The 22,084-nt window shown below is 45.3% G+C and overlaps 1 protein-coding gene across 2 annotated transcripts in view; it reads right to left on the minus strand.

Annotated features, from left to right (window-relative positions):
- Positions 1–22,084, minus strand: part of LOC146797449 (cullin-associated NEDD8-dissociated protein 1-like) — a 276,655-nt gene that overhangs the window by 12,756 nt on the left and 241,815 nt on the right. The window contains exon 13 of one of the 2 annotated variants that reach the window (XM_085624473.1): positions 17,328–17,394. In XM_085624473.1, coding sequence (XP_085480599.1) covers positions 17,328–17,394 — 67 coding nt within the window. Of the gene's footprint in view, positions 1–17,229; positions 17,395–22,084 lie in introns of both variants that reach the window. The other variant, XM_085624472.1, reaches the window with a different exon arrangement.

Consider the following 22,084-nt stretch of genomic DNA (forward strand, 5'->3'; position numbering starts at 1 on the left):
AATATAGATAAACACACATGGTGCTACCGGAGGCCAAAACCCAATGTAAGCATTTGACCAACCTGAAAACAACACAGGTGGAATAATGTCCAATCTCATGCACAATCTGGAGAAAATCCCTTTAAGTAGGGGAAATGTTATTGCTACATGTTATCTACTGATTTTGCATTTCATGCAAATAAAGTATTATGTGCAGTAATAGCAATAAAGCATTATTTTCATGCTTTCTGCAGCATGCCTGAATTATTTCCGATGCTGGTGCTTTTTCTGTCCAGCGGTTTATTCATTTTAATTTCTTCTTGTTATTCCAGATATTTACTGCTGGCAAGCATGTCGTTTTCTGATAACCAACTTATATTAGTTATCCAGATATGATGCTGACTGCAGCCAGATGGTTTGCCAGCTACCGTAGGAACTGTTTTGAGATGTAGTAACTGACCTGAGCACGTAAGAGGGAACTGGGTGCAGACACCCAAGTCCCTTTTGTGATTGCGAGAAGGGGATGGACAGATCCTGTCAAAATGAACTGTAAAGTTAGTGGTGTCCTGGTCACTTCATAGAACACTAGTCCTCCAAGTTTAAGGTATTCAGGCTGTCACGGTACCAGTGACAGAAGACACAGATTTATAATAGCACCTTTTGCAGTCTGTCCACTTAATGTGAGCTGCTAGGCAGCAAATGAGGTGGAAAGGCTTTGACCTCCAATCCCCTTAAAGCCTACCACAGCTTCAATGTGTAAAGCACTAAAAGTGAAATATATCAGAGTTTAATATAAAAGCAGGAGTACGGCATGTAAATCTATCAAAACCACCAAAGCTAGAGAATGTAGTTACAAGTCTGTAACTTCTATTCTTTAGCAGTGGGTTTTTCTTAGAGTCATATACAAGTATTAGGACAAACAAGCAGCACCAGAAACAAGCATTGGCATAGCCAATAGGTCTCGCTTTCGGGACCTTATGAGTATTTAGTTATGCAGCACAATATCCTTGGTGCAACAACATCAACTGTTGCATGGCTAAACACGTATAAGGTTCCAAAGGCGAGACCTCTTGGCTATGCCAATGCTTGTTACTCTTGGACATGGTTTCGGCAATTACCCCACCAGACTGATGAAGTACAAGCCTGCACATGTTCGATCAGGGGAGGGACTGTAGACTGCATATCCTGTATCTCTTGCTGGCTCCCAATGAGTAAACAGCTCTGGGAGGAACCAGCCAGGATTAGCTGCTCCCCTAATTCCAATGCAAAGCCTGGTTCTCGTCTGGAGTGAGTTAGTTGTTCTTCTGCATAGTAGATTTCCTCGGAGAGAACACCCACTGCATTAGTTAAAAAAATATAAAATAGTGGTGCTAGTTCTAGGACGCTCATCGGTAACATTAAATGCCTCTACTTTTCTTATCCCCATAATGCGTACATAAATAGGGCGGGGTCTCAAAAACGTAAGGAAAGAGCCAGCTAAAGTTCAGAGTACGAGACACCCCAGAAAACAGCAAATCAAGTATAAAAAGCCAGAATTGGGTAGGATCACAACAAAACAATTCTCAATCCCAGCACCAGCTATTCAAATACCACAGAGCAAAGGAGTCACATTACCTTGGATGCAGAACCAAAGGGGGTGGCTTTGCCCGCCTCTTCCTGGCACAGAACGGGCCTGGGCACGTCCCCTGCTGCGGGAGATTAACATCGCTTTTGAGAGCGAAAGTGTGGAAGGTGGCGCCTCCTGGCATGATACTCACTGTGGCTTGTAGTCCCCTCCGGGAACTCCTGAAGCCTCAGTAACGTCCCACACTGCGGGAGATCAACCGCGCTTTTTTATCTCGATGTTCGCCAGAGCATGTAGGCCCATCCAGCAGCCTCTGTAGCGTCCGTGTTGCAGAAGATCAAAAGCGCTTTTGAGTGCAAAAGTGCAGGAAGATGGCTACTCCTGGCGCAATGCTCATTGGGGCTTGCAGTTCACTCCAGCAACCCCTGCAGCCTTGTATTCAAATGCATAAAGGGTTGTCTGCCTCCTAAAGTTACAAAATGGATACGTTTGAGGCAATGGGTGATTCTGTCTCATATGCCCATTAACCACATACCGATTATATAAACTATTCAACTACTCTCATGTATGCATCTATTTGTCCACTCCTTTAAATTGATGGTTAATGGGTAATTCAATGGCAGAGTTTTTCTTTTTATTAGGAACTCACTACCCGTACAACTACTAGGCTAGAGGTACACAAAGTCTTCTCATCAAAAGGCCATATTTACAACGGCACATTTCTCACTCACAACAGGCCACAAGAAGGCCCAGTTACACAACAGAGAGCGCGAACGCTCTCGCTTCAAAGTAGATTTCCTGTAAGTGGACCCTAGTCATGGAACTCGCATCGAAAAAGGGAGAGAAAAGCGGAAGGAGACAAAAAGAGGAGAGAGAAAAGGACGAGGCAAGATGGATGAGTAAGAAAAGAGGAAAGAAGAGAAGAGTGCTAGAAAAACGAAGAGGTAGAGAATTAGGGAAAGAGCAAACAGTGGAAAGTAGCAACCGGAAAAAGGGATGAAAGGCGACCGGGTGTCTTGGAAAAGTGTGGAAGAGTAAGGGGAGACAAAGAAATGGAAGCGAGTGAAAAGTGAGCAAGGAGGGAAAACGAGAGCGGCGATTAGAAAACGCGAGCCTGACGGCGATGCACCCACAGAGAGAATCCCGAACGCTTGTAAGCGCGAATTAATGCGAGACGCGGTGGGGGAGGGGCGGAGGCAGGGAGCAAGCGAAAGGAAAGACAGATGGAGCTGAAGGCTGGCGGTTCGTGCGTGCACGCACGCGTGAACGCAAGCGCTAGGCCAGCCAAAGCGTGGGGTAGCACTTAAAAAACCCACCTACTAAATGTCTCGCCTTAGACAGCGCATGCGCTGGCTAAGGCAAGGCCTAAAAAGCAGAAGGCAGGAATGAGGTCCACCTTGATGAAAAAGTTTCCTACGCAACAGTTATCATACTCTTGTTTTAGATCTGCATTCAATATCAATGAAATAGTGTTCAGGACCCCTTTGTTTTGCTCTGCTGCGGCACAGCGTTATGCATGTCGTTATCCAGCTCCCAGGATCACATGTATGACTTTGTTGTCACGTTCAAAAGCAACATAATGTTCATACGATCTGCCAAAGGTTTTGATTCTGGTTATGTGATACATATTTTAATATCCAGTGTGTGAGTAGAGTCCTTTCAACTGGAGTAACAGGATTTTGGAAGCATTCATAGCACAAATTTGAAATCTACCCTACGATTGAATGTGCTCAAATGGAGAAGCCAAAAACCTACCAAGGACAGTATTTAGTTCTCATGTTAAGGAAGAAGCCAAAACCCGTGGCAAATTCAGAATAGGACTGCATGAATTCTTTTACATTGAGCTGGCAAAGATGGAAAAGGTGTTGACTATATTATGAAGTTTAAAAAAAATGAAGTGAGAAGTGGATGTCAGATGGAATCGGGTGGAAGAGTATTTGAGTCCTATTTTTGGCAAATGTGACATGTTGAGGAAGGGTGAGGCTCCACCAACACCGAAATTCTTGATCCTCACCAGGAGTCAGCGGGATTGTGGTGCAACACTGAGATGCAATGCATGGCTGGTGTCCCCGGTCAAACAGAGGTGGGTGCACCTTGAGTATGAATGGTGCTGCAGTCACCATGCTCAGGACTGTGTACCAGTATTGCACTGCCATTGCTGAGGTGATGAGAATGAGGGTTCAGCTCTCTTCAATTGCCGCATGGCTGTGTAATCCAACTATTCAGTTGCACATCCCCACGGGTTATAACAAGCATTTGGAGCTTGCGGACACTGCAAATAAGTTACCCCACAGTTTTGTTCCACTGTCGAAAAATAATATTCAGATCTTTATTGTCCAGCTGCCATTCGAGATAAATGCAAAAAGAACAATTGATGGACAGAATGTAGAACAATGTCAGACATTCACCCCAGTACAGAGATCTGGGCCTAAATCCATTGTTTTTTTGCTCACCATGCCATTCCAGTTTGGACCCAGCCATATGCAAATCAGTCTTGACCCTGCGCCCAATGGGAACAGTCCAGCCCGAAATGCCAGGCCAGGTCCTCCTTGGACTGGAAAAAAAGCATCCAAGGACCGGTTTCGGGCTTTCAGCTCTCATCAGCCAGAATAGCTGAACTCCAGTGGCATGGAGAGCACAGGACCCACGTCTGGGCATACCCATCCCACTCGGGGTGACAAATACAAAAAGAACAATTGATGGACAGAATGCAGAACAATGTCATACATTCACCCAAGTACAGAGATCTGGGCCTAAATCAATCGTTTTTTTTGCTCACCATGCCATTCCAGTTTGGACCCAGCCATATGCAAATTAGTCTTGACCCTGCGCCCAATGGGAACAGTTCAGCCCGAACTGCCAGGCCAGGCCAGGCCCTCCCTGGACTGGAAACAAGCATCCTAGGACCGGTTTCGGGCTTTCAGCCCTCATCAGCCAGGATAGCTTGACTCTAGTGGCATGAAGAGCAAGGGACCCACGTCTGGGCATACCAGTCAAATTCGAGATAAAAGTCCAGAAACAGTACACATCCCAGACTGGCATGGCAAAAGAGTCTATGGGGAATACTTTCCTGCCCAAGTGAAGGGGAAAACTTGCATAACAATAATGAAATCGTATAATTGTACTTGTTTCATAGTGGCAAAACCAGGAGATTCACTTAATCACACTACTCTCACAGAAGATCTCTTAACATACAGCAGTAATTATATATCATACCAGTCTCAATTGCTGAACTTGAGTGCTTGACTCTTTAGGGTATGACTTATTGTCATCTCAGTCTTCACTAAGACAATTTTCAGGTAAGTGCTAGTGTAGGCGAAGCATCCTCTGACTCCCTGCTGCTGTGCTTGCTATTTCATGATTACTGCCATTTATTTGCCTATAATTAATTCCAATCGTGGATCTTGAAATTGATTTTTAAATTGTACCACATGCTCGGCGCTTGAAGCGCGGTTCTGTGCGTTTTATTTTTAGCGCGTTTTAAATGCAAAATTCATTTCTGGCTTGGCTTGGCTGCAATTAGGGGGCTTCTTAGGACATACCCGCATCTAAAATTTGTTGTAATTTGCACCGCTGTTTGGCGGCCCGTTAGCTGGACTGGGGGTTAGGCGCCATCTTGGGAGGGGAAGTGCCGGCAAGAGACGCCATCTTTGTTGGCGCTCTAGCTGCTGCTGCAGACATAGCACGATTGGGTGCTATTTAAACGCCCCCATGATGACGCGCAGCGGTGACGCGCAGCGGGCGCGCCGGAGGCTCGCCAGAGGCGAGCCCATCTTTGCCCATCAGTGACCATCCGGGACCCGGGGCCAGAACCCCTGGTCCAAATTTGCCCTACTCCAGAGGTGAACTATTGGAGCTTAATATGGGTAAGTCCCGTCTTGACCAGGACTGTATACATCTGCTGGCTCGGGAGGGCCTGCTGATTTCACCCAAGAGCACAAGAGCGCGGCAGCGCGACTCTAATACTCATACTCTAAACTATGGCCTGCTGAATACGCGCTCTTTGCAGGGCCATAAGTTGGAGGTCTTTTCACTTCTGGAAGACGGGGAGCTAGATGCCCTTGCGCTCACCGAAACATGGCTGGAGGATTGCTCGGCGCCGGACTTAGTGGCGGCCCTACCAGATAATTATCTGGCACTCCATTTCAATAGGGGGGGGAGCTAAGAAAGGAGGTGGAGTAGCTCTCCTCTATCAGGCACGTCTCCGCGCCGAAAGGTTTCTTTCCGAAACCCTAGTGGGAGCAGAGGTTATGGGGATAAAGCTCAGGCGGGGGGCGGTATGTGTGGTGTTTTTGGTGGTGTACTGACCGCCTTGGGCGTCGCCTGATTTTCCGGTTCTTTTTACTAGATTGGTTCAGGATCTGCGCTCGAGATATGACAAAATGGTTGTTGTTGGGGACTTTAACTACTATTGGGAAAAATCCCCCAAAGAGGGACAAGCACTACAGATCGAGGAGGCTATCTCCTCCTTGGATTTCACCCAACAGGTGAAGGGACCGACACATGAGAAGGGACATATGCTTGATCTAGTCTGGACCACCATGTCAGCCCAGGGTTCTACAGAGATCTTGCCTTGTGCCTGGTCTGACCACTTTTTAATAAAGGGTAGAATTTTATTGAGTGGCCATTTGTCCAAACCTGGGGAAGGTTGGAAAATGGCCCGGAAGTGGAGAAACTTTGATGGGGAAAAAATGGTCTACCTCCTGGAACAGTCTCCTTCAGTAAAGGAGCAGGATGCTAACATTGATGCCCTCTGTGGTCACCTTCAGCATAAACTGGGGAGCGCCATTGATTTGGTGGCACCCCTTCGTAGGGTGAAGAAGGTGGAGAGAGGAGCTGGGGCCCCTTGGTACAATGACTCCCTACGGGATATGAAACGGGGGGTGAGGAAGAAAGAACGGGCATGGCGCAAAGAGTATGACACCATGGCCAAGAAAGAATACATTTCATCCTTAGCGAATTACAAACTAGCCATCCAAACTAGGAAGGCTGCTTTCTTTGAGGAAAGAATAGTTGCAGCTAGAAATCCACAGAAGGAAATCTTCCGGGTCCTGGCGGAGCTCAGGATAAACAAAGAGCAAAGTACTGAGTTCACCCAGGAGGATTGCCAGAGGTTCCAGGATTTCTTCGTAAATAAGATCTCCGATATTCTGGGAGAAATTGCTGCAACTACACCCCTCGAATGTCCTTACCCACCGGACCTCACTGTCCCGCCAGATATTTCACCACTAGTTGAGTTCTCCCCAATTTCAAAACAAGAACTATTTACGATCACGGACCGAGTCAAATCGGGTTCCCTGGTGGATCCATGCCCTCCTGATGTGTTCAAGTTGGCATTGCCAGGAATTGAGGATGAGGTTTTGCATTTGCTGAACACCTCCCTTCACACAGGACAGGTCCCTCTAGCTTTTAAAGAGGCTCGCCTGATTCCTCTACTAAAAAAACCTGGATCGGACACGAAGTGTTTGAAGAACTTTCGACCCATCTCCCAGTTGCCTTTCCTGGCCAAGGTGATTGAGCAGCATGTGTTAACATTACTCTCAGGTCATCTAGAGAGCAACAACCTGCTGGAGTCCAATCAGGCAGGGTTCCGTGCTAACCATAGCACGGAATTAGTCATGCTATCAATCCTGGATGAATTGAGAACTCGGGTTGATGTAAAAACACCGAGCGCCCTGGTACTACTGGATCTCTCCGCGGCTTTTGATACCGCGTGTCATGAACAGCTTTTGTCGCGGTTGAGATCTTTTGGTATCAGGGGTACAGCACATGCATGGCTTACGTCATTCCTGCAGGGCAGGACACAAAGAGTACAGTTGGGGGACTTACTTTCCACCTCTGCTCCCATCACCTGCGGGGTTCCACAGGGATCTGCCCTGTCACCCCATCTCTTTAATATTTACCTGCAGCCATTAATCGCACTCCTGAATAGGATGGACTGCCTAGTATACAACTACGCCGATGATACCCAGATAATCATCCGGCTGGATGATGGCCCGGGAGCGTCCACCAGGTTACAGGACATACTCAAAGCCACGGTTAACTGGATGTCCGAGAATTCCTTAAAAATCAACCCGGATAAGACGGAAGTGTTGCCCATTTCCATCTCGGGCAACCCCTGGAGCGAGAAATTTTGGCCTGTGGAGCTGGGTGTGCCACCGAAACCGGCGACTGCAGTCAAAAGTCTGGGCCTATATGTGGATGTCAAACTATCCATGAAAAAACAAGTCACTACGGTAGTGGGTACTTGTATAGGCCTGATACGACAATTAAGGAAGATCTCTGCATTACTCTCATTCTCTACTTTGAGACACGTGGTCTCAGCCATAATCCTGGCTAGGCTGGACTACGGGAACTCCCTGTATATAGGTTTACCCCAGCGGTTGCTGGATAAACTACAGGGGGTTATGAATGATGCAGCCAGGTTGATCTATAAGAAACCCAGGACTGCCCATTCTTCCCCCCTGATGCAGGAGCTACATTGGCTCCCGATTCGGCAGAGGGTTGTATTTAAAGGATTGTGCATCGTACACAAGGGGCTGTATGGTAAAGCACCAAGATATTTGAAATCCCGCCTACTCCCATATATACCGGGCAGGACTTTGCGCTCGTCGGACGCTACCCTCTTGTCCCAATCCCGTTTCAAACTGGCCACGGTGGGGGGACGTGCTTTCTCCAACACACTCCCAGCTTTGTGGAACAAACTGGCCCCAGAACTTAGGAAGGAATGCAATTTGCTATCCTTCAGGAAAAAGTTAAAAACTGTACTTTTTAAGCAAGCATGGAGCAGACCCTAGGCGCACTGCTGGGATCAAGTGAATGCCATACCTCACTACGTAATCTGGACAAACAGCGCTTAGAGACCCCGGTGGTTATAACGCGCTATATAAGTTAAATAAATAAATAAATAAATAAATAATTCAATCAGTCAGGAAAGACTGTGCCAAAAAGCTGTATGAAAACAAATTACAACATTGCTAATTATCACACCTATGTCCTCGTCTTTAGTCTCATGCCACTGCCATAAGCATGTCTGTCTTTAATTATGACAAATACTGGAAGACAGACAAGTGAAGTGATTTAAGGCCAGAGGAACATTCCCAGTTATTCTTCTTAAGAAGGTGATTCTTAGACTATGGGAGGTGTTCTCAGAGTGAGTTCAGCTGCTCTGTTCCTCCTATAACTGGATTTCATGCTTGGGAATCTTCCTATATATACAACTGAAGGGATGGAAAATTTAATACGTAAATGTTACTCACCATAGAAGCTCCTGTTTCTAAGCTGCACAGCACTTTCAATCACGCAATCTCCTTGCCCATTCCAGGCCAAAAAATAGTTTCCAGTGCCAGCTGAAGAAAAAGACCTCTGAAAGGACAGTACCACAGTCTCTGGTGGTGCTGCTTAGCTTCTTAGCTCTCCTTTTGTGTTAAGGCCATAGCCCATAGCCTTATTTAAACTGAATCCGAATTTCTTGGCAACAATATTGTTTCCTAAGTTTAAATACATCACAAAATGAGGGTCTATTTCTCAAATTTTGACATGGTGCATATGGATACCAGTTTGTAAAAAAAGGGACCACCAATCACCAAACAACTATTGATTTATCACATTGCTTGCTGCTGCTGAAAGCAACTGTTTGCTAAGGTAATTGGATGAAGACTAAATAACTTGCCCCCCACTGGTTATAGGTCTTGTGCAGCCAATGGAAAACATAATTACACTGAAGATAATACTTATTAATTTAACAACAAAAAAGTTGAAGGCTGTACTCCTGCTGTGTAGACTATACAGCAACCTACACTATTTGGAAAATTGCAGGTTTTGGTTACTGACCTGCCTATCCTTTCCTTGATTAATTCCCTGCACTCAAGATACATGGATGAAGATTATAATCAATCGGAATGGATCATGACTTCATAGACAGTAACTCTGAATGGGCTACAACAAGCATGTATTCTCGCCCTCTTTTTAATTTATATGTGGCTAACAGGTCATCACAAATGCATTTCGTTAGATGCTTTCTGCAGAGGTTGGGTGGGCATATTATTATATCAATAAAATGGGCAAGAAGAAGGACATCGATTCCTCTTATATAGGTAATACTAAGATAGAAATTACCATGATCTGGGAGTATCTTGGTATGTTATTTACCGCCACTTAGAACTCATTTCAAAGATCTGGCTATCAAAGTCAAGAGAACTGTAGCAGACATGAAGGTTTTTCTGTTTAAATTTGGCTGGGGTACATGAGCGACATTTCTAAAGGTTTTATTGAGTAAAATAGGGGCAATGCTCTTGTATAGGTGCATCTCCTCAGACAGAAAATGTACAGAACTTTAGATAGGCCTGAATGCAAAGCTATTAGAAAACGATTCTAGTTACAGTTGGCTACATCGCAATGATTGTTAATATCAAAGCTATGTTGGCCCCACAGCCCACACAGTGATGATATGGCACATGACGAACTCCCGCCTGGGTTGGGTGCAAACCCTCACCAAGGCCACGCCCTTGTGGTGTACTCAGAGATTGGGGCTGCTTGGCCGCCATCCCGGGTTTGACAAATGGGACGTCATAGGGATCTCGACGATAGGGGACTTGGTCAAAAAGGGTGCCGGTCTCAAATTTGACAAATTACAGAAGAAGTATGAATTGGCCCAAGGAGAGGTGTTTAGATATTTACAAATCAGGCATGCCCTCACTACAGCTATCCCGGACATGACAGATATCCCAGACTCTTCCCAGCTAGAGGACAGGCTTCTCAACGGACCATTGCTTACCAAGGCCATATCCCTCCATATAGGAAACTATCCAATAACCTACCTGATACCATGCGCAAACTGCGGGAGCGTTGGCAGATGGACGCTGGACCTATTGATGACCACGATTGGCAGGCTAAAATCTTACATAGGTCTTACTTGACGGGCATCACCCTTGCGAGGATAGGCTCGAGGTCAGGTGCACAATGCCTTAGAGGGTGCCAACAAGAGGCATGTTTTTACCACATGATATGGGAATGCCCGGGGGTGCGACCCATATGGGAGGGAGACACGGAACACATTCTCGAGGCCTTGGGGAAACAACAAACCCTTACACCTCGGTTAGGTCTCTTAAATATATGGAAGCCAACAGACCTTATGGAAATTGAACAACAGTTTATGACACTCGGCTACACATTGGTCAAGAGAGAGATAGCGAGGAAGTGGGGAGTGGCGGATAGGCCTTCGCTCCGAGTGTGGGTCAGGAAGTGCGGCAAGTGCATGGTTGCAGAAAAAGAGGTTTTCAAAGCACGGGGGTGCCCGAAGAAATGGGATAAAAAGTGGGGCAAGTGGAACGCCCACCAAGGAGATCTATGTGTGTTCCCGACAGTAGAACTCGAAATGCAACGGACTGGAAGGAGTCGTAACAATGCACTCTGATAGTGCCAATTGTCTAATACACTGGATAGCTTGTCATGATGTAATGTGCCACATGTTTCATGCTCACATACGTGACTTGTTGTTTAAACCAATAAAAATATTTTTACAAATATATATATATATCAAAGCTGGGTCCTGAAACCTGACGTTCTCCCCTGGTTTCCTCCGGGGACTGCTCGATCTACGGGCCTCCCTCAAATGGTGGAGTTCTGCCTGTCCGGAAACGGGTTTCACCCCCCCCCCCTCGGCTGTGACACATTTCAGCATTTATATGATAGCAGCGGTGGGGTTTTCTGGGACCCCCCCCCACCCCGACAAAACGATCTGGCCCTGGAGACTTTGTTCAAAGCTGAAAAAGTCTGTGTAGAGCCCTCTCAGGACAGTGCCTGACCTCAAGATGTCCTCTGGACTTTGCTCAGACTGTGGTTTCTCACCTCTCCAACTTCCCTGCTCTACTACGACATTCTCTGATTACTCCTGACCACTATCAAGACAGCGGAGTCCAAGCATTATGGCCAATTGCCCGGTGGAGCTGCCTTGACAGCTATTGAGGAGATTAGCCCTGGTTAATCCTGCCGGCCGTCACCTACCCAGCTGGACATTGGACACAGTTTCTCCCCGTCTCCCTGTTCTGTCTCTTCCTACATCTCCCTTGACGAATTTTCTTAACATTGTTTTTAAAAAGAAATTGTTATCCTATGTTTGTCTATGCTCTTGTAACAATTGTAACTTGTAACCTGCAACTCTCCGATCCTCATGTAAAGCGCTCTGATACCTCCGGGTCTAGCCAGCGCTATATAGAACTAATTAAATAAATAAATAAATAAATAACTAAATAAAATTAGAAATGGGTCTTCCTGCTGAATCAAAATTAGCAATCTTAGCAAATTTAAATTGCATAAATCGAATCTATTAAACTATTAGTAATCGGGTTGCAGACTGGATATTCCTCCCCCTATCAGCAGAGAATTGCACCACTACTAGAACAAATCAATCTCAAGAGAGCATGGACTTTCAAGATTTTAAACAATGACTCACAAAAAAAGAACTATGAAATGAGCTTTCAGGAGGATTTAACAGACTTGACCAATTAAAAACGGATTGAATTTTGAATAATTATTTTGCTGCTAACCATACCATGCTGAGATATTTAACTCCAGGTTTACGTCCTTAAATCTGAAGAGATTTTATGAGACAAAGATTTAGACAGGTAGATATTTTGGTGGCCAAGAGACACTGGCAAGTAGCTGCAACTACGAATTCAAGGTGTTGTTCATGTAAATTGGCCGGTAGTTTTTATCACAAGTTATAACATTATGTCCCAGTATAAAGATTACCAGGAAGTATTAATTACTTTATATTTTTAAGCTTTTTGGTGCTAGGAGAGTAAATGAAGCTGTTAATGTATTCCTACTTTGGGATGACAAAATCTGTTACAGAGTTGTAAAATAATACAGTGTTACAACAAATACTTAGGAAGCGGTTACTAGTAGTGCATAGTTATAGACAATACTAGAAATGCATAATGAACTTTAAATTTTCTGGAAGGAGGGCCCGTATAACATAGTCATGGCTAGTAGAAGGATGAAAGGGAGAACATCCACTAATAGAATAGCATCCTATGATTGGCCCAAACATTTATTTTTTTCGTTTTTTTATTATGTAAATATAATTTCCAGAATAATAGCAACCAATGATAAGGTGAAGGATTTATTGTGACTTTGTATACACACTTGAATACCATACATTATAAGGATATTGCAAGTTGCAGAAGAGTTCTGGTGACCAAATTGAAGAATTTTATTCAGCCATGGAACTTCGAAGTGACTTGATATTTCCTTTTAAAGCATGGTAGAGGGTATTTTATTTCTCATACTATGTGGTTACACCATCACCCTTCCCACAAACCGCTTAACCCCTTGATGTCTTGCTCTTCCTTATGAAAAAATATAGTTGCAGATATAAAGAATAAATTCAGAATCTGTATCGCAAAATTAATTTAACCAAAAATAACTTAGTAGTTTGTTACAAAAAGATATTAGAATCAGTTTAATGTAAATCAGATTAAATAAACATGCAGAGAGGTCCTGTCTTCCCTGTAATAACCAGTAGAATACAAAAATAAACATGTTGCCATTAATGTCTTCTTCCTGCTAATTACTGTTCAATTTAGAAAAACAGATCAGGAGAATGAAAGGCCTGTTATTATTTTTGTTATTGTTTAAATTGCAGTTGTAAATCTGCTCTGTGAGCTGACTTACTCCTTGCTGATGGCTGTAGTAGCAGGCATTAAACATATTACAGGTGACTACAGATGTCACAACCTACCTGTAACAAGGAAAAACAGAATTGTCAGATTCTACGCATTTTACTTGTTTCTGTATATATAGTTTCAAGTGCAGTGCAAATATAGTACCTCGCGTTCCCATCCGGCTCCACCCTAATCAGATGGGATAGCATTTACAGTTTTGGAGAGGCCCATCAAGAGGAAGAACCTCATTTGAGTAGTAGAGGTTTCAGCGTATATATAACGTAGAGGTGGCGTGTTGACAAATGCTGCGAGGAAATCAACCAGGTTAAAATAGTAAAGAAGAACAAAAAGTTAAAGAACCGATTAACCTGGGTATGGGTGAGAAAATTGCGGGGAGACAGTGATTGTTAGGATCAGGAATGGTATTGTCTATTCTACTTAATCTACGATATGCATCCATGTGGGAGGAGGGCCCCAGTTTGGAGAACATCCGGGGTGGAGGGAGGTGAAGGAGGCTGTGCTGAAACACAGTATCAGTCTGGGTCCCCCTCCTCTCTCTCAGGAGTATCAAAGTTGCCAGAGCCATCTGGTTGGGGGCATTCCACCAATATAGCATCCCACACTTGCGCGCATTTAGGTGATCGGAGTCCGATTCGCTTTGCAGAGCTCTGCCTTCACATTCTGCCCATTTAACCACCTCCACGAACCACAGTACGAGGCTAGGTCCCCAAGGGGTTTTCGAGGTAATCACTAATTGACGGCGTGCCAAGAGCAGTGCTAAGTCCATGGACCTGGTTGATTATGTTCACCCAGGGTTTGGGGGAAGGAGGCCCAATAGGCAATAAATGAGGGTTTTCAGGATGTGTCGACCCATAGCTATGGTTATGTAACTTGTTACAGTGTTCCAGTAAATGTGGAGGGACAGGCAATTCCACACCATGAAGTATAATCCTGCACCCTCTGTGTCATACCTGGGGCACGTCGCATGTGCCTCAGGGAATATTGCATGTAACCTTTTTGGGGTGAAGCAGCCTCTGTAAAGGAAGTATTACTGTATATGTTTGAATCTGGAATTTCTGGATATGCGTGGAGCGGCCTCCAGGAAGTTATCTCAGGCTTTTTATGTTATCAGAGTGTCAATATTCTCCGTCCTGCGGTGGTACAGACCCCACAGTTGTATCTTATCGCTGGAGTGCATTGTAGAATGGGGAAATCGTTTTACGGGTTGTAGTGTAGATGACCTGAAGGGAATCATGTTCCGCGTGCCCATCTCCCCGACTCACGCCGCAGCAACATTTCTTAGGGACTGGATGCAGGTGTGGGGACTGTTAGATACTTGGAGGGAGTGTAACCTGCTACCCAGGCAATACTCATACCACTCGTGGTCGTGTGACCTCTCTGTGTGTCTAGGTACATTACCTTACAATGGACTCTAAAGTGACAGGGCAGCCCACTCGGAATACCTCGATAAGACTCACTCAGCAACAACCCCCTTTTATTGACCCTGTGCTGGGATTCTCTTAGACCATTACCTGTGGAAAAAGGGGTTAACAAAAGTATAGCCTCAGTCATATGACTTTGTCAGTCATGCCAGGGAAGGCCTGGTGTCAGAGCTGGTGCGGCTCCCAATGATCACGCTGGTGTCCTCCTCAGAGCCAATCGCCTTCTCTGGGCTCCCCATGGGACATGTGACCCTTGCGGCCACCTCGAGCCTGTTATTGCGTGGCCTGCGTACCTCTCCCTCGGTGTAGACAGGATCTCCTGCGTCGGCAGTATTCTTGAAGGGCAGACTCTAGGTGAAGGCAACATTTCGGGTCGTAGTAATTGAGCCACTGCCATACCTCCTCCAGGGTGAGAAAAATATATACTTCCCGTCCTAGAGAACTCGTTTAGCTGGGAACAGCAGCGGATACGGATCCCAGATCTGTGTCTCTTCTTCACCATCAAGAAGAAAGCTCTCTACTTCTGAACTTCAGCCGTAAAAATAGGTAAAACTGAGTCTCGAGCATTATCCAGCTGGAAGGGACTATTGTTGTATTCCTGTCGTAAGAGAAAGTCTAAATCCCTGTAATGTAACAGCCGGGAACGCGGGGCCACGCTGATACTCTGTGTGCACGCTCCAGGGTATAATACCTGGACAGGCTTCCCTGGGCTACTGCCTCCTGTAGCCAGTCCTCTAGGATCGTGAGCCTTCAAGCCCCCTCAAACTGCTCCGGTAGGCCCACCACGCTGATGTTATTTCACCATGCTATACCCTCCCATCAGTGTACTCAGGTCCTTAGCGTGCAATTTAATTGAAGGGCCTAACACCAAATGTTCTGACTCCACCTGGCAGACACAGTCTGCTATCTTCCTATGATCATCCTGTAGCAACCTAATGTCCATTACTGAGTCTATTTTGCTTACAAGCACGTCTCTAAGACGAAGAGGAGGCAGCACACAGCAGGGCGTCTTTTACCCCAGTCCAATGTGCGGGTTCCAGGGCCCAAAAACAGTGGTCGCACCCCCAGAATAGAAATAGGATCAATACTGTAGCAGATAGATGGCCCTCAGCCAAGAGGCTGCAGGGCAATATCCTTCTCTCCCTAGTGGTGCCGCCATTCAAACCTCAAAAGACACACAATTGATGGATGGAATGCAGAACAAATCAACACATTCGCCCCGAGTCAAGAGATCTGGGTTAAATCCATCATTCTTTTGCTCACCATGCCACCCCAGTTTAGACCTGGAGTCAAGCTATCCTGGCTGATGAGGGCTAAAAGCCCGAAACCGGTCCTAGGATGCTTGATTCCAGTCCAGGGAGGACCTGGCCTGGCAGTTTGGGCTGGACTGTTCCCATTGGGCGCAGGGTCAAGACTAATTTGCATACGGCCGGTCTGGGTATGCCCAGACGTGGGTCCACTGCTCTCCATGCCACCAAGCTATCCTGGCTGATGAGGGCTATAAGCCCAAAACCAGACCTAGGATGCTCGATTCCAGTCCAGGGGGACCTGGCCTGGCAGTTCGGGCTGGACTGTTCCCATTGGGCACAGGGTCAAGACTGATTTGCATTCGGCTGGTGCCAAACTGGAATGGCATGGTGAGCAAAAAAACGATGGATTTAGACCCAGATCTCTGTACTGGGGTGAATGTATGACATTGTTCTGCATTCTGTCCATCAATTGTTCTTTTTGCCATTCAAACTTCGGCAAGGGATCATGTCGAGAGGCAGCTTGGAGTCACCCAGCATTCTTTTGACCTCGCATGCAAACAGAGGGAGAAGTCACAGCGCAAGGCCAGACATCTGAGGGCCACAGCAGCTTAGTCTGTGGCCACAGAGGGTCCTCGGCAAGGTAGACCTCGGCTCCGGTGGCACCTCGAGCACAGATGCTGAGCTGCCCTCACTGGCCACGCTCCTCCAAGTAGCCCCCAGCTTGATCTGCGCTCGGCAGCGTAGCTGGACTGCCCGCTCACCGCCTCACAAGCACTCTGCCAGATCGGCACACTACAGTGTGATCCAGAGGTTCCTGGGGTCATTTGCCAGCTCCCTCGTGGCCAGATGGATGCTCAGGTGGCAGAATTAGGAGGATTCGAGGGGCGAGGAGAGTGCTCGCTCAAACTGCTCCATCCAGCATTGCGGTTAGCCCCACCCCTCCAGATTTCATGCATTAAAATAATTTGCATAGTACTTATTGTATTAACATTCAAGAATGTGAGGTTGAGCTATTTTACAGACTCGTCCCAGAGCTGTGATGTTATTAATTGGGTACTGCATCTCCTTCTCTTGTTTATGGATTGGTTTCAGTGCTTGCCAAAGTGTAAATGGAAATCCAGCAAGGGCCCAAGCCTGGTGGTAGAAGACGGTCACGTATATGCTCAACAACTCTCCAGTGATCTAAGTTACTCTTTAAACTGAGAATGTTAGAGCTCACCATCTAACCCATGTACAGGATTTCACAGGTCAGCGGGGCATGCAATCGCAAGCATGCTCTTGGCAACCATGCAATAGCCCTGCACGCGGGTTTGAGGAAAGCAGATTACCCTGATGTCATAATGATCCTTCAGCCCATCCTCCACGTGGTTTAAGTATTCGTAGATATCCAACCTGTCCATACAGCTCTCAAGCAATGTGTACATACACTCGAAGGCGGCTTTCCGTACATCCAGACCATCGTCCACTGTGTGCTTGAAAGGTCCCATCTCCACCTGTAAAAGAGATAGCAGGTTGTGGTAAGTTCCAAAGTGTGCATCTGGAGTTACTTATGCACACTTTCCGTAATGTTTGGCAGATACACTACACTACTAAATGTTTGTAAGATCTATGCTTTGGGAAAACCTCTGAACAACTTGATCCTCCTCACACACTTTTTTTATTTTATGTGTTCATATGACAGGTTTCTAGCTGATGCAAGCACAGCTTTTGGGACCAAAACAATAAAGCAGTATTAGCTTTTATGATTAATGGTGGAAGTGGAGGAGGGATAAATATTTATTTTCATATGCTTATGAGTGCCATAAAACACTGCATGTGTGGCAGGGTGGAGAAGGTGCAAAGAGAAAACGTTACTTACCTGCAGTAACTGTCTTTCTGGTGGCTACTCTATCTACCCTCATTTTCCTCACCTGAAGTACAATCCAAGGCGTCAGACTAGATCCAGAAAACTTAAAAACTCTCAAGTTGACATGGCTGGCTCTTGCGGCGGGGATTGCCAAGCGTAACATTGCCAGGGGGTGGGGTGCCCCCTTGCCGCCATCAGTGGAGGAATGAGAAAAAGATCTTGACTGGTGCCAGCGAGCAGAGGAAACGGTGCATAGGAGCAGGGGTTTGTTAAAAAATGGGAGAAGATATGGGCACCATGGAAGGGCTACAGGGCTACAGAGCGCCAGAGGATGTGGAGTGATATCTATCAGTCAGGTCGGGATATATGGGGGTTGGCAAGGCAGGCACCCGATTCAAGCTCCTTTCTAGTGATACTGTTTTGCTGTATGGGTATGTATTGGACACTGTCAGTGATTTGCAATCTTTTTCCTCACTCACAGACAATGGTTGTAATATCGAAGCCTTATCATGTATGAACACAAGTGAGGCATGTATGTAATGGACTATTGAGCACTTTAATAAAAATCGTTTTTTAAGAAAAACTCTCAAGTTGGCGGTAAAGGGCCCTAGACTCGGTCGACGCCAGACGTGATGTCAGGCGGCATCACCAAGGACCTGAAGCACCGACCACTGTGCAACATCAGTTTCCCTCTGTTTTTTCCCAGGCTTTGAGGTGAGAGGGTAGATTGACATTGATGAAAGATTGCAAAACCAAAATATATATAGAATGGGATCTTATTAACTTTCCCTATAACTCTTCCATCAAATGGGGAGGCAGCTGGGTCAGTGAGGAATCTGCAGATTGACAGAGTATCCACCGGTAATATCGCTACAGCAGGTAAATAACATTTTCTTCTGATGGATAATTCTTCCTGCAGATTCCTCACCTGTAGAACAGATTTCACAGTATTACCCTGCCAGGAGGAGGATTAATGGATGGTTAAATGAGGAAAGCCAGCAGAATGGACCTGGCAAAGTTTGTGTCCCTGCGTACCTCCGACTCAAAGCAGTAGTGCTTTGCGAAGGTGTGCGTGGAAACCCAGTTACCACACTACCAATGTCTGCAACTGGAAATTCTATGCAAAATGCAGAAGTGGTCAATTAGCCCTGGTGGAATGGGCTCTGATCCCCTCAGGAGGCTCTTACTTGGCTAAGGCGTGACAGATCTTGATGCAGAGGGTGTTCCTACGCAAGGCCCTCTTTTTTACAGCCTTACCTTTTTTGGCACCACAGTATCCGACAAACAGCTGGTCATCCTGACAAAATTCCTTGGTGAGGTCCAGATAGTAATTAACTGTCTAACTAGGATACAACCAATGCAACTGGTTCTCTTCTTTCGTAGGATATGGGGAAGGACAGAAGGTTGGGTGGGTAATGGATTGGTCGAGATGGAAAGGTGTATGGGGGAATGATGCAGAGATCGTTCACGGCATCAATGGCCTTCTTTGGCCCAAGCATAAAGAGCTTGGCCTTCCCATTCCTTTATGGACTTAGGGTGCATGCTAAGGCAGGACGAACAGGTCTTGGAGTCATGATCAATTACCAAGCCCCAAAGGCAAATAGCGTGGGCATCCATAATGGAAATCCGTCTGTTTCAATCCCTGCAGGGTCTCAACCTGATTTCTTGGGAGGAAACATTGTACTGCAAATTCTTTGAATTTGTGAGGAAATCTCATCAGAAAGAGAGAAGCTCCAGATCAATGTTAAAAGTATGGATGTTTTATGGCCTGGGAAACACCACCTAACGTTATCTCTGGCGTCGGCCGTGTCCAGCACCCTATACTGGTGATTTGAGAGCTTTGAGGTTTTCTGGATCCACTCTGATGCCTCAGATTTTTCTACAGGTGGGGAATCTTCAGGTAGAAGTATCCACCAGAATACTAGGATGTAATACGCTTGATTGGTAAATGTCTTGAAAGAGTGACTTCTCTTTGAATGTAGGGATATTTCCTAATGCTTAAATCAGTAACTGGTAATCATAATTATAGTAAATATCTCTTCAAGGGGGCTGCAGTAACATATTCAGCTAAAAGCGAGTGGGAGCCCTATTACCATTCATTTTTGGTCTTTGAAGGTTTGGAATGATGTGGTAAGGCCATGTCAGTCATGCAGAAGTTTGTGTCAAATACAGCATTGATTATTACCAGCATTGGGATGATGCCGACAAATTGATAGCATTACTAAACGTCATTTCCAATAAGATTATGCAATAGTCTAAATATGGGATTATGTCAAAAGACTTTAGATCAGCTCATCGCACATGCACTTCAAAACTCATTGGCATAAAAACTGATTCCTTTTTGAATGTCCATAGTTTTAAAATGTACCAAGTTGTCTAATCTAGATTGGCAAATCCTTTTATTTTGATTCTCTTTGTTCACTGGTGCCTCCTCTTTGCGCCAAAGTTATATAGGAAAACTATCTCATAGTTCCATACCAGTTCAAGAAGGAAATGAGTACCAAGTATATTGAAGAAAATGGCTGACATGACATAGTCTAAGTACAGAAGGGAAGGGACTAACAGCAGATCATCATAGCCAGCCACCTACTGATCAACGCACCACCACTTCCTCTTCCTGTACCATAACTATGGCATTTTCATCTCAGGCTCCCATCGTTCTAAAGCAAAGTGATGGGGAACAGAAGGCTCACTCTAATGATGGTTAGTCAGGACTTCCTCATCACATTGCTTACATTGACAAAATGCTGCTGACAAATGACGTTACTCGCACATTATGATGCTATATGAAAGGATTTATTTCCTTCCATCTCCTAGGTGACATACATTTCATCTCATATTGACCCACAGTTCTTAACCTGCAGTTTGACCTGCTGATGATTTTCTGACATGGAATAAGTAAGGGGCTATGAATGCCAAAAGAGATACCAAGGTTGCTAGTCTGCAAATATCCCACACTCATACACCATTAGCTGCAGGCAAAGAGGCTGCTCTTCCTCCCTGCTGCACTATCGCTATTCAAACTAAATACACTTAGACTGCGCTTCTTGTTCCAAACCTAGGAATTTCACTTCCTCTACACAAATGACCATTTTCTTCCAGGTGCAAGTTTGATGACAACGCTTTAAAATCAATGAAGTAGAGAGTGCATGAGCGTATGCCAGTACGAGACTGGGCATACCAAATTGCCTTAGTGTCTCACGACAAGACTGCTACCAAGGAAATAACCTTGTAGGTCAGTTAATTTGTAGGTAGGCATTCCAACAATTTAGATAGTGACCTCTGTAACGTCTGCAACACCAATGATAAATCACATAGAGAAACCAGAAGACTGCTTAGTGAAATAAATAACAAAAAATCTTTCAGTAACCTCTTTATGAGAGGACACCCCTATGATCAACCAAAACAAGGCAGGCGGCTCGGATGGCAGCACAGTGTATATTAAGGTTAGCAAAGGTCATACCTTTTGAAACCTCATTTAATACAAAATGAAAGATCTTTGGGTGGGGCAAAAAGATTCAAGTACCTACCAGTGTGCCGAGCATCAAACCTTTGGCAGCTGAACCCACCTTTACGATTTAAGGTGACTTTAACTTTCACCTTGAAAATCATTCAGATAAAGACACGAATACACTATTTTCAGAATTGGAAGCGGTGGGCCTGTCACAACGAGTTTCAAACTCTACGTATGTAGCTGGCCACACTTTAGATGGCCTATTTTTCAATTCCCAAGCAATCTCCCTAAAGAGTACTCTCCCCTTGGTTTGGACTGATCATCATGCGGTTACATTTAATATCCGAATTGATAAGAAACCCACTCCCAGCACCCTATCAAATACGCCTGTGGCAATTAAAGCCCAGAAGAGTATAGACCACTAGCTTCTTGAGACACATATATCCTCTACTCAACCATATGCTTCTCCAGACCCTAACCTAGCCTCATCAAACTACTCCAACTGGCTGCATAATGCATTCAACCTGCTGTTGCCAAACAAAATCTTTTCGAAAAATCGCAGCTCCCCATCGGCCCCGTGGTTCTCTGAACCCCTGAGAGCTCAGAAGAAACTGTGCAGAAATTTCGGAAGACAATGGCGAAAAACTTACAATAGTCAGGGAAAAAAACTCTATAAAGAAGCACTTACTAAATATAAACTGCTGATCGCTCAGGAAAAAAGTAAATATTACATAGCACAGATTGAGTCCACGCAAGACTCGAATAAACCGCTCTACCAAGTAGTCGCTAAACTATCAGGACAAACATATGCCTGTACCCCAGCCCCTTCACAGGCACTATGTGACTCCTTAGCTAACTACTTCTTCGAAAAAGTAAATGACAT

The sequence above is a fragment of the Triturus cristatus genome, chromosome 9 (genome assembly GCF_964204655.1).
Source record: "Triturus cristatus chromosome 9, aTriCri1.1, whole genome shotgun sequence".
NCBI classification, from domain to species: domain Eukaryota; kingdom Metazoa; phylum Chordata; class Amphibia; order Caudata; family Salamandridae; genus Triturus; species Triturus cristatus.